At 43.6% G+C, this 13,344-nt stretch overlaps 1 protein-coding gene across 1 annotated transcript in view; it reads left to right on the top strand.

Moving 5' to 3' along the window:
* Positions 1-13,344, top strand: part of PKD1L1 (polycystin 1 like 1, transient receptor potential channel interacting) — a 901,078-nt gene that overhangs the window by 642,804 nt on the left and 244,930 nt on the right. Inside the window, exons 52-53 of the mRNA XM_073549827.1 lie at positions 1,076-1,194; positions 2,069-2,179. Of these exons, the coding sequence (XP_073405928.1) occupies positions 1,076-1,194; positions 2,069-2,179 (230 nt within the window). The remainder of the gene's footprint in view (positions 1-1,075; positions 1,195-2,068; positions 2,180-13,344) is intronic.

Genomic DNA, 13,344 nt, shown 5'->3' with positions numbered 1-13,344 from the left:
GGGGGCGTTTAAATTGTTCCGGGTGTGGTAAAATTGATAAAGCAGTTTTATTCCTTGGGTTAGTATGATTACAGCGATACCTCATTTATATTTTTTTTATGTTTTGGCGCTTTTATACAATAAAAGCAATTTTATATAAAAAATAGTTATTTTTGCATCGCTTTATTCTGCGAGCTATAACTTTTTTCTTTCTTCGCTGATGATGCTGTATGGCAGCTCGTTTTTGTGGGACAACATGATGTTTTCAGCGGTACCATGTTTATTTATATCCGTCTTTCTGATTGCGTGTTATTCCACTTTCTGTTCAGCGGTATGATGATAAAGCATTGTTTTTTTGCCTTGTATTTTTTTTTAAGATTTTCAATAAAGGGGTTAACTTGTGGGACAGTTTTATAGGGTGAGTCGTTACGGACACGGTGATACTAAATGAGTGTACCTTTATTGTTTGTTTGTTTTGTTCACATAAAGAAATGTTTTTTTGGAACAATATATTTTTTATTTTAGAAATTTTTAAAAAATATTTTTACACATGTCAATTTTTTTTTAAACTTTTTTACTTTGTCCCAGAGTGGGACATCACTATATAGTGTCAGATTGCGGCATTGACTATCAGCCTTAATGCTGTAGGGCAGGGTTCCCCAACTCCAGTCCTCAAGGCCCACCAACAGGTCATGTTTTCAGGTTATCAGGTTATCCTTAGTATTGCACAGGTGAAGCAATTATCACCTGTGCAATACTAAGGAAATCCTGAAAACATGATCTGTTCGTGGACCTTAAGGACTGGAGTTGGGGAACCCTGCTACAGGGTAAAAATAACTCACAAAGCTATCAAGGGCAGTGTGCTCACATGGAGTGAGACGAAATACATGAATTGATATTCAGTAAATTTAAATTGAAAATTACTTTTGTCAGCTTTAACTTATTCCAGCGTTCAGTGTGGGTTTTTCTTACTTTTTGTGGGTTTTTCTTACTTTATCAGACCAATTTTTTCATGTTTGTATTATTTGTTTGGATTTGAAATGTAAACAGATGGTAATTGCAACTTTTTGTTTCTTTATCTGCATGTTTTATATAGATTCTTGCTGCTCGGAAAAGGGCTCGTTATTTACGCTTGGCTCGTCCACCTACACCTGCTCAATTAAAAATAGCCAAAAACAAACACAGGAGAAAAACAATTATTGGAAAAATATTTAGGTAATAAACACATACATCATCTTTGATAAGAAGGCTTTATTTAAACATTCTTAATGTAATATTTGCTGTTTCATCAATGTATTTCTGAACAGCAATAAACAGATATATCTATATTTTGTCATCAGACAGTTTTCGTAACTACTGAAGGGGGCTATTCCATCATTAACTCAATCTTTGTCATTTCCTATACATGCATGCTTAGTCCTCTCTCCATAACCAGTTATCATGGTCAGCCTTTGTTTACTGCAGAGCAGCCAATAGAAATAATTTTCAGCTATGCTCATCAGGGAAGAACGAGAGCTTCTGCATTAACATGGTAGCATAGCTAGGAGGTCTCCATCTCCAGAAAAGCAAGAAGGGAGTATATTATCAGTTAACAGAAAGACAAAGTGATAGATTAAAGAGTTTTTTTTTGTTTCAGAAAATCCCTGTTGCTCAGCTACAGTTAGTTTTATTCACCCTCCCCAGGTCCAGCACTGAGTTTCTACAGGTGCACCTGCTGTCTGTTATTGCCTACAACGCTGACGTCATGTTGACAGTGTTGCAACTAATTGAGCTCAATGACTCTTAGCGGCTTGTATATGTATCTCAGGCAGAGCCGCTGAGCTCAGTTATTGGCTGCAGCTCTGTTAGTGACAGAGACTCATAGTTGGTAGTTTGTGTGAAGCACAGGTTGTTTTTTTTTTAACTAACTACAAACGGGGACTTGGAATTAACAGCACCATCAAGGTGAACACATAGAAGCAAAAAATGATGAAAATATTACTGCTTTATGCTAGAAAGGCTTACAGTGACTGTACAACTGCCTTTCAAGTTTTTGGTATCAAAATGATTTATAGAAATTATTAGTAATAAATATTTTGTATTTTTTCAGAGAACTTGCAGTACATGTGTTCATGGCCTTCATTTTAATTGTCATTATAATTGGGAAATACTCCGACAATGAATATTGTGTAAACCAAGCAGTGAGAAAAGAATTTACAAGGTATGCAAGAGACATGGATAGAAATTTTCAGACACATCAATGCTTATATCAATCTTATATTTTTTTTATTTCCTAATAAGATATAATAACTGGTGGTATGAAATATAATTTAAAAAGTGCTTAAGCTTGGTTGTACAAAATTAGCTTCCGGAAAAATGTAAACTAATATTATCAACAATATGGAATGAGTTGGAAAAAAAACAAGTTACAAGTAAAACTATAAATAATTCCCAATTAATTTAAATGGTATTGTGACTTCAGCTAAATAGTTTTACATTTTGTCAAAGGCTATGTTCACACAACCATGGAGTCTTGTCCATGGAAAAAATTTACATGAAACGGACAGAGCTAGGATCAATTTTTGTTCAATTGGGCTAATCACAATGACCATGTAAAAAAATAATGTACTATTCTTTTCCATATTTCAGATGAAACTCGCCTTTTTAAGTGTATGTGTGCACAAAAAAAGTCTGATCTAATACCAGTCAACTATATAGCATCTTATTTTTATGTACACTTTGCCATTATTAATATAGGAAAGTAAATTTGGTATTTTAAAGGGAACCTTTCAGCAGGATTTCACCCCTGAAACTATTTAAATGTGTATCTAGTTATTTCAAATTCAAGTCCAGCAATACCTTTACATGGCCAGTCCTTTACTCTGTTATTGTTAACTCAGCATTTGAATTGATATGCAAATGATGCTGTAGATATGGAGCCTCTGTCACTCCAGCTCTATTCCCCACCCAGCACTGCATCTTCCTGTTCTACTGATGCCTCTATGCTGTGTAACTTTAGTAAAAGGAGCTGTTAATCAAGCTGTAGGAGGCAGTGCTCTTGGGGGGAATAGACTTGGAGCCTTTGCAGTGAATGCCACAAACCTATACAGTGGTGAAAGGGTGAACACAAAAGCCTTCTCTGTCAGCTGTTAACAGTTGAGTTACCATATTGCACATGCAGCGTTATCACCGTAGTCTACCAATGTTTTTTATTTTCCGTTTTTGTGAGACATACAGTGGGAAAAAAAGTATTTAGTTAGCCACCAATTGTGCAAGTTTTCCCACTTAAAAAGATGCATTTGACATCATAGTTAAACCACAACTATGAGAGTCAAAATGAGAAAACGAATCAAGAAAATCACCTTGTCTGATTTGGCAACATTTATTTTTCAAATTATGGTGGAAAATAAGTATTTGGTCATTAACAAAAGTTCATCTCAATATTTTGTTATATATCCTTTGTTGGCAATGACAGAGGTCAAATGTTTTCTGTAAGTGTTCACAAGGTTGGAACACACTGTTTGTGGTATGTTGGCCCATTCCTCCATGCAGATCTCCTCTAGTGATGTTTTGGGCCTGTTGCTGGGCAGCATGGAATTTCAAATCCCTTCAAAGGATTTCTATGGGGTTGAGATCTGGAGACTGGCTAATCCACTCCATGACCTTCACATGCTTCTTACGAAGCCACTCCTTCATTGCCCTGGCAGTGTGTTTGGGATCATAATCATGCTGAAAGACCCATCCACATTTCATCTTCATTTCCCTTACTGATGGAAGGAGGTTTGCACTCAAAATCTCACGATACATGGCCCCATTCATTCCTTCATGTACACGGATCAGCTGTCCTGGTCCCTTTGCAGAGAAACAGCCCCAAAGCATGATGTTGCCACCCCCATGCTTCACAGTAGGTATGGTGTCCTTTGGATGCAACTCAGCATTCTGTCTCCTCCAAACATGACGAGTTTTGCTTCTACCAAACAGTTCTACTTTGGTTTCATCAGACCATATGACATTCTCCCATTACTCTTCTAGATAATCCAAATGCTCTCTAGCAATCTTCAGACAGACCCAGATGGAGATTATCAGTGGTCTTGTATGTCTTCCATTTTCTTATTATTGCTCCCACAGTTGATTTTATCACACCAAGCTACTTACCTATTGCAGATTCAGTCTTTCCAGCCTGGTGAAGGGCTACAATTTTGTTTCTGGTGTCCTTCGACAACTCTTTGGTCTTCACCATAGTGGAGTTTGGAGTGTGACTGTTTGAGGTTGTGGACAGGTGTCTTTCAGGCCAGGTTCACATTGCGTTATGCAGACCGTTCAACGTATAGCGTTGACGGTCTGCATTAACGCTATAGCATTAACACAATCGCGTTAATGCTGTACCGCTAGTGCAGATGCTTTATCTGTGCTAGCGGTGATGGAGCCTCAGACGCTGCAGCCTGTGTCTGAGGCTCCGTTACTGAATGACGGCACATCGCGAACGCATGCTGCTTTATGGCATGCGTTGCGATGCGTCCGACAAAGGAGGGCAATGGCAGCGTTAACGGACTGCCTAAAGGTAATGTGAACCCAGCTTTATACTGATAACAAATTCAAACAGGTGACATTACTACAGGTAATGAATAGAGAGCAGAGGAGCCTCTTAGAGAAGAAGTTACAGGTCTGTGAGAGCCAGAAATCTTGCATGTTTTTAGGTGACCAAATACCTATTTTCCACCATAATTTGAAAAAATAAATCTTGCCAAATCAGACAAGGTGATTTTCTGGATTTGTTTTCTTATTTGGACTCTCATAGTTGTAGTCTACCTATGATGTAAATTACAGGCCTCTCATCTTTTTAAGTAGGCGAACTTGCACAATTGGTGGCTGACTAAATACTTTTTTCCCCACTGGCTTTTTTTTATATTAAAATGGAGCCATTATCATTGTGCTATTTTGAAATTTGTCCTGGATTGAAATTGAAGTATTGCAAAGCCTTTATTTGCACAGAAAAGATGTGTAACAGTCAGAAAATGTATTTAAAATAATTAGATATCATAGTCCCAACTTACTGGGCAGAGAGATGGGGTCAGACGCGTTTCAGACCCTGGGGTCGTTAGCTAGTCATTGGCAATGATTAACGACTAATGAGCCAAAGCCACGATTTTTTCTTCTGATAACCTACACTCCATCCATATGGTGTTGATGGTGATACCCAAAAACTAAGCAGGTACAGGGCCCTTCCATCTCCTCTTGTGCTAGTGGAACTCCTAAGTAACCAGCTACCCATTCGATAAATCTGAACAATGACTGGCAAATTAGGGAATTGAGCTGCCCGATGAATAAAAAATCATTGAGGTAGTGATTGACTGACGTTATCTTGGATACATCACAATCAACCCACTCAAAAAAATGAACTAAATGCTTCAAAATAAGCAAAATAAATTGAGCAGCCCAAGGGGAGCTACCTATCCACAAATTTGATGTCCTAAAAACAATCCATCAATTGCAAACTATTTGGGAGTAGCGTCAACACAAAGTCAGCAGACTCAATATCAGTTTTAGCCAACAATACCCCTTTACCATATGCCCTAACCCAACCGACTGCTGCATCAAAGGATGTATAAACCACGGAGCAAAGCTCCAGGCCTAAGCTATCATTAACTGATAAAATTTTGGGGAACAATAAGATTTGAATGAGCTGGAATTTATTTGGCGCCTTTTTTTGTACCACCTATAAAGGAAAAACCAAAGTATGCAAGGGCAAGAACTCAAAGTGACCTGCCATTTGCCCACACGATGCGGGTGCTTTTCACAAAATTAGAATATCATCAAAAGTTAATTTATTTCAGTTCTTCAATACAAAAAGTGAAACTCTTATATTGAGTCATTGTAAACAGAGTGATCTATTTCAAGTGTTTATTTCTCTTAATGTTGATATTTATGGTTTAAAGCCAATGAAACCACAAATCTCATTATCTTAGTAAATTAGAATGCTTTATAACACCAGCTTGAAAAATTATTTTAAAATACATAATGTTGTGAATCTCCCCCAAATTTTTGAATGCCCTTTTCTTTATCCCGGTTGCTTGAGCACCTTTTTTTACCACACTTTTTTTACTCAACTTTACTTTTTTTACTCAACTTTTACTTTTTTTTACTCAACTTTCCATTAATATGCTTGGATACAGCACTTTGTGAACAGCCAAATTCTTTAGAAATGACCTCTTGTAGCTTACCCTCGTTGTGGAGTGTGCTAGTGACTTAATTCTGGACATCTGTCAAGTCAACAGTCTTCCCCATGATTGTGGAGCCTACTGAAACAGACTAAGGGACCTCTTTAAATGCTTACGAAGCCTTTGCAGGTGTTTTTTGTTAATTATTCAAATTTACTGAGTGTTGGAATATGTTTGGTGCAACAACTCCTTTCCTATCTACGAGTGTTAAATTGCAAGATTTGTATGCTTTTCATAAAGTTAGAACAAAAAATAAACTCCCAGAAGCTCACACAGGGAGAGCATGTGTCTGTATTTCATGTTTTCCTGTGTCTGGAAGATGAAGCAGCCTTCTGTACATGCTGCACAGATAGAGACACACAAATGATTTATTCCTGATCTGTTAAGTATATTGTTCCTGATTGTTCCTGAATAAAGAAGCTCTGTTGTCACACACTTGGAGAGTATCCTGAATAATCCACTGCCAAAAGGTTATGGGCCCAGCATGACACAGAACCCAAGAGATACACAGCACCAGAAGCCCATAGCAAAAGCAGCACAGAGCAACAGAGAAGATGTCCACTAGCAGCAATCCTTCTGTGATGCTGCAGTGAATCGAGCACAAGGGTGGACCCTCTGGACCGTGGAACTGACCTACCCCTGGGCGAGCGGACCTAGTGGAGGCTGACCCCTATACAGGGATCATCAGGAGCAAGCCAAGAGCTCACTGGACGTTGGCAGCCGATACCAAGAGGGGCTGCTCAAGCAGTGAATGGGGACTGAGACTGAGTGGAGCCACAGGAGGGCAGAGGCTATGAGGGAACAGGAGCTGGAGACACGGATCCCAGGACACAGGCGGGTACAGGAGGTCAATTCCACGGTCCAGAGGGTCCACTCTGGCGCTCGCTTCTCTGCAGCATCACAGAATAACAAGGCCATGGACCCAGCTGGTACCACATTCTCTGCCCAGAAAGAGCTGGCTCACTTGCACGAGAATGAAAAGCGCATCATGACCTTCATGAAAACCATGGACTCCCATCTAACCTCGTTACAGGCCTCCGACCCAGTTAATGCCACTCAGCTTGCTGGCCTCCAGCAGGAGCTCACTCAGCAATGTGACACACAGGCTTGCATGCTGAGTTATATATCTTCAGTTGATGACCGCCTGTATAACCTGCAGACCGCTGCGGCAGCCTCCACTCAAGCAGCTTCCCATGACCTTAGCTCAGCTTCTCAGTCCCATCCCAACCACTGCCGTGTCTTGGTAAGCCACCCAGGCACAGTGGGGATCCCAAACTCTGCAGGGGTTTCTTGAATCAGTGCTGTCTCCACTTTGAGCTCCTCTCCCAGCAATACCCCACTGATCGGGCCAAAGTAGCTTTTGTAGTACCCCATCTAGAGGGGGAGGCTTTGGCTTGGGTTAATCCCCTGTGGGAATGGATGATCCTATAGTCTTCCAGTTGGCGGTGTTCCTAGATACGTTCCGTAGGGTCTTTGACGAACCCGGACAGTTGGTGTCCTTGATTGAGTCCCTGTTCAATCTCAATCAGGGTTCCCTCTCGGTAGGTCAGTATGCCATCCGCTTTGGCACACTAGCCTCTGAGTTAGGGTGGAATCATGAGGCCCTAGTTGGTGCTTTTTGGCGTGGATTGTTGGGCCGGATAAAGGATGAGCTCGCAGGACACGATACTCAAACCTCCCTGACTCCAACCTCTTTGGCTTCACGCATTGACCTGCGGTTCCAGGAATGGTCCCGTGAGGCGGCCAGAGAGAGAACGACTTGGTCCACCCTTTCAGTCTGCAGATCATCTAGTCCGCGCCACACGGTGTCCCCCTCAGCGTCCGCACCTGAACCGATGCAGGTGGATCAGGTCAAGATGGCGGAACAGCACCAGAGGGGGAGACGTGCCCAAGGTCTCTATTTCTACTGCGGAAGTGCCACCCATCTACTGTGGGTCTGCCCAGAGAGACCGGGAAACTCCTCCACCTAGGACAGGTAGGAAAGGCATTCCTAGGTGTTTCTGATTCCTCTCCTCCCCCTGACACTGTCTGTCTTACTGATCTTACAGCAGAGACGCCATTCAGAGGGGGCCTACGTGGATTCGGGTGTGGCGAGAAATTTTGTCAGTCTTGAGGCTGTTCGGAGACTTTGGATTCCAGTATGGACCCTGGACAAACCACGTTTGATTGCATCAGTAGATGGGGGAACCCTGCAAGAGGCTGTTATCTTGGTGACTGAAGAAGTTGAATTACAGATTGGAGTGCTAGGCCGGAGTCACACTAGCGATTAAATCGGGCGAATGCAATGCGATAAAAAATCGCATTGCAGTCGTCCCCATGTTATTCTATGGTGCTGCTCCCATCATCCGTTTTTTTATCAGATCCGTTCCTCGGACCGAGACAATGCTTCGATTGTCACCGATTTTCGGATCGGATTCACCAATGCAAGTCTATGGATGCGATTAAAAATCGCATTGAAAACGCACCACACATGTGACTTGCGATAAAATCGCAAGACTTCTCCGGGTCAACAGGAAAGAGCATCAGGCTTTGGCATTGGATGTTGATTTGATGCTTAGATGCGAATAAAATCGGTTCATCGCCAGAAATTCGGATGACAGACAGATCCCTGGACAAGAAATCTTTGTGCGATTTCGTACCGTAAAAATCTGACCGATTTTTTAATGGTTGTGTGTGACTCCAGCCCTACATCGAGAACGGTTTGCCTTATACATCTTGCTGAACCTCTCGCACCCTCTGTTGCTTGGGCTACCTTGGCTTAGGCTCCACGAGCCTACCCTCAACTGGTGCTCAGGAGATATGCTCCACTGGGGATCTACTTGCCTGGATCGGTAAAACCGAACAAATGAAAATAAACCAAAATATATACCAAAATATAGACACAATATAAACTACATATGGATAAAATATCCTCACGTACAGTATAAGAGTGAGTAGCAAAAGGTTAAAATGTCCAAAGAAAATTGAATGGCAGACCCACTCAGAATGAAACACCTAAAACACCACCAAGGTTAGGATAAAAAGCTATGGGTAAAATAAATAAATAATGAGTGAATAAACAAATCAAAATAAATGACTCAAATGATCCATGAGACAAATATCTAAATTATATATGAAAAATGTGCAAACCATGTGTGTACTCATAAGTGTATATATATATATATATATATATATACACCTGCACAAATCACATAGCGATTACAACAATAATAAACTCACCCATAATAAAATGATTATAAGTATATAAATATATCTACAAATATATATATAAAAAAAATGAAATGTAGAGGCAGGAAGAGTGAAGTAAAATGAATGCAAAATGTGGCAAATTAGTGCAAAAGCACAAAAAAGGGTGTCCACACACTTAAACATATGCATTATATATACTGTGGTGTAGTGACCACTGTGTCCGCTAGGGGGTGCTGTGTGGGTGTCCCAGGAGAGAGGATGAGTGGCAGAATGCTGAATGATCATGATGTATCCCAAGGTAGCCTTGGGTTGGAAGCTTGAATATGTGTGTTGATCAGCAGAGGTACTGCTGAGCTTTCGTTACACTGTGTCAGGGAGAGCTTTCTAGGTAGCTGGTGAGACGGGCGGACAAGCTACCTACACACTCACCTAGAGGCGGGTATCTAGAATGCCATAGTAACGTATATGTGCGTGAATGATTGAAGGACCTGTGATGAGGTCATAGCTATGTGATCGGTGGTCGTGGCTACTGACCATATAAGGTGGCCAGGGTAGGTCACATGAGTGAATGCTTGGACCCGGTTGGTCCATATGGAAGGTCTCGCCTGGCTGACGTGCTGAGTGCACATGGAGATGCTGTGAGTAATGGCTGCAAGTGTCTGACAGTTCCCAGGGAGAGGGAATGAACGTCTGAAGTATGAGGCAGCTATGAGGTAACCCGGCCACGGGGTGAGCTAACTGTGGTTAGGCGAGAGCCTGCGTACTGGACATTGTATAACCTGTGTGACCACAGGGTTAACAGAGGGAAGCTCTGTCATGGATGCTATGCTGTTTAATATGAACTTTCTGTTGCATATGGCTTTGGTTTATATTGCATAATAAACCGAATGGACTGAGTTTATGTTGAGAAACCTGTGCCGGACCTGGTTTTCTGCAGCAAAGTGAGTGTCCCCCAATCTAAAAGACAAGCGCTACCTTACAATTGGTGGAGAATGCTATGGGCAGTGTTGTAGCCTTGTTGCTAGGGGCAACGGACGAGGACTGCAAACTTCGGTTGCTAAGGGCAACGGTTCCAACAGTACATGTTGCAGTGCAGGCAATGCTGAGCCAGGAGGGCTGACAGTCTTGAAAGCCTTGTGATATGCTGACTGGGGTCAGTGGAAGAGACTTATAGGACACCTCTGCGGTAGAGGGGTCCGACAACCAGCGCGGCCGGCAGGTGACGGTCGTGAAAACCGTGTGATGTGCTCACCGGGGTCAGAGAAAGAGACTGTGGATTGCTTTAGGGTACCTCTGTGGATAAGAGGTACCTGAGAACCTGTATGGCTGACACAGGTAACGGACAGGTATCTGTGTTATACTGACCTGGGTCTGTAAGAAAGACTGTGTACCTGGAGGGTTCAGTGTGCAAAGGTCCTGGAGGGTCAGTATTGGGAGATTCTGGGAGAAGAATCGGATCCCTGGAACATGTGCTGTGACATTGGACCTGGTGAGGCGTGAGTGTTGGGCAGTCTCAGGTGGGGACGGATGTCCTGAAGAGCACCCTGGACCTGGTGAGGCCGGTGTGTTGGGAAACCCTGGGAGGAGGGTCGGCTCCCTGAATAGCACCCGGTGCACCCTGTGTGTTGGACGGTCTCAGGAGGAGACGGACGTCCTGAATAGCACACAGACAGGAAACGTGAGTTTTGTATGTGTGTTTTGTTTTTTATCTTTTTCCTCTCAAGTCAGCTGGCGGTGGCTCAGTGGGGTCAAGAAAGTGACAAGCGGCTTGCTGTAACTCGGCGGGGTTACGAAGGTGACAAGCGGCTTGCTGTAACTTGGCGGGGTTACGAAGGTGACACCAGCAGTTGTGTGTGAACGGCAGCCGGAGGTGTCGGAGATCGATGGCAGCAGGAACTGTGGTGGTGCCAACAAGAACTTATGTGGTATCGTTAAAGAGACATAAACTGTGTGGTGTGAACTGTGGTCTAAGGAGACCTGTAGAAAGGACATGGGGAAATCCCGAAAGGGGGCGGAAACCCAAAATGGGGTGGTAACCCAAAAAGGGGTGGAGTCCCAGAGGGGGCGGTGACCCAAATCGGGGTGGTTCAGAAAAGGGCAGCACTTTTTACTTCAGTGGACATGTCTGGGGTACCACAGTGTGTGTATGTCTTTTCCAGAATGTGCGATATCCTTTCCGGATAGTACCGATGGGCCGCAGGTGTGTACCGTGATGTTGCACCCGAAAAGAGTCTCTGGTCGGCTGGACTTAAAGAGTCAGGTGACTCTGACAGGAACTCCTCTCACATTCTGTCTGACCGAGAAAATGGTCCAGGTTCGCTGTAAACATGGGGTCATGGTGAACTATGCGGTAGACAGAGTAATGTTTGACCCGTCCCATAGCGTTGAGTGCCAAGGGGGTGGTATACCACCAGACTTAGTGTATGCCTTCGAGGTGCGCCGGGACTTTGTTGTGTTTGATGATGTATGGCAGGGGGATGGAGACATTTCTACTGTTGAGCTAGCAGACATTGAGACGGTGATGCCTTCTAAAGTCGACAGGTCAGATGTAGAAGGGACTGGAAGGAAGAGGGGATGCGTCGACCCAACTTACGGACCTGACGTCTCATGACGTAACTGATGGTGAGCTGGTAGATGAGACGACTGGAGTAGACACACGGTCAGACGATGACTGGAGGGTTCACTCAACTGATGGGGCTGACCCAGTGGTACCCTTTGACGATATAATTAAAGAAGTAGTGCTGCGACACTTGCTGGCCAAAAGAGAACAAGATCATGAGATACAGTTGATAAAAGAGACAGTGGAAGAACATCTCGAACGTGAAAGGGTCCTGAGACAAATGGCCAAGCACAGGGTGGAAGGGCTCGAGAAAGAAGTCTTGGAGCTCAGAGGTCACCTGTCCACCTGGCAAAGCGTGAACAAGACCCTTAGGGAAGAGATGGAAGAACTCAGAGGAGTAGTAAAAGGTATTCTGCGGGAGAAGAGCTTGAACAAAGATTTACAGCGGCCAGGCCCGACTGATAAGGCGGAACTGCCAGTACCCATCTTGGCAAAGGGTCATGAAGAGATAAAATCTCATGAAGTTTGTGAGCTAAGAACTGAAGAAGACAGTCACCCGGTCGGGTCAATTGTAGTGAGGGAAGTGTCCGTGGTAAAGCCAGAGCCTTCTGTCCAGGAAGAGAGCAAGACCACCACCTTCAAATCTGTGATCGAGGTACCCGAAGACATGCAAGAAGCCTGTGCTGACGAAGGTGTGCATGAGGCTTTCAAAGAGGCGGTCAAGGCGTGTAAGGTGCACTGGGCACCTGAGACTCGGCAGTTGGTGATAATATCAGCCAGGGAAGATACAGCCAACCAGGTAGCTCTCCTGAAAGACATGCATTTGCAATGTCTCCACACCAAACAGTTGGTCAGGCGGAGTAATATGAGAGCTGCTCGACGCATAGAGTTAGCAAGGGAGGCTATGGATCAGCTGGGTTTGCAGAAAGATGTAATTCCGGTACCCAAAGGTCTGATTGGGAGAATCATTGGAAGACTCGGGAAGGTAATGCCAGATCTTGTAAATATCTCCGGTGTGGTGAGGGTGAGGATCCCTCCTGATGATGAAGACCAGGTATCCAGTGAAGAGGGTAGGATTCCCATCATGGTGGTTGGCTTCGTGGAAAGCCTGAGAAACTTTCGGATGCTCTTGGAGTATCGAGTGGGATACCTGCAAGAGATTGAGCAGTTGAGGCTGGACCGTCTGTGGGTCAATAAAGAGGTATGGAACACCAGGTGGTGGCCACCTTCAACCCAAGATGTAAGGTCCTGAAGAGTTCCTTAAAGTAGTGACATGGCAGATGGCCAAAGAATGTTAGCAAGTGGCAGTGCGACGGGCAGTACAAGGCTGAGAGACCTTAGCCCCTGTGAGACTAAACAGTGTCTGATGACGCAGACAGACCGTGACTGGAAGATCAAAGACCAAGGCCGATATTCTGA

Source organism: Dendrobates tinctorius, unplaced genomic scaffold (genome assembly GCF_039654945.1).
Source record: "Dendrobates tinctorius isolate UK_male_01 unplaced genomic scaffold, ASM3965494v1 ptg000162l, whole genome shotgun sequence".
In the NCBI taxonomy this organism is placed as follows: domain Eukaryota; kingdom Metazoa; phylum Chordata; class Amphibia; order Anura; family Dendrobatidae; genus Dendrobates; species Dendrobates tinctorius.
Note: the sequence above shows the minus strand (reverse complement) of the source record. Positions and strands in the feature narration are given on the sequence as shown.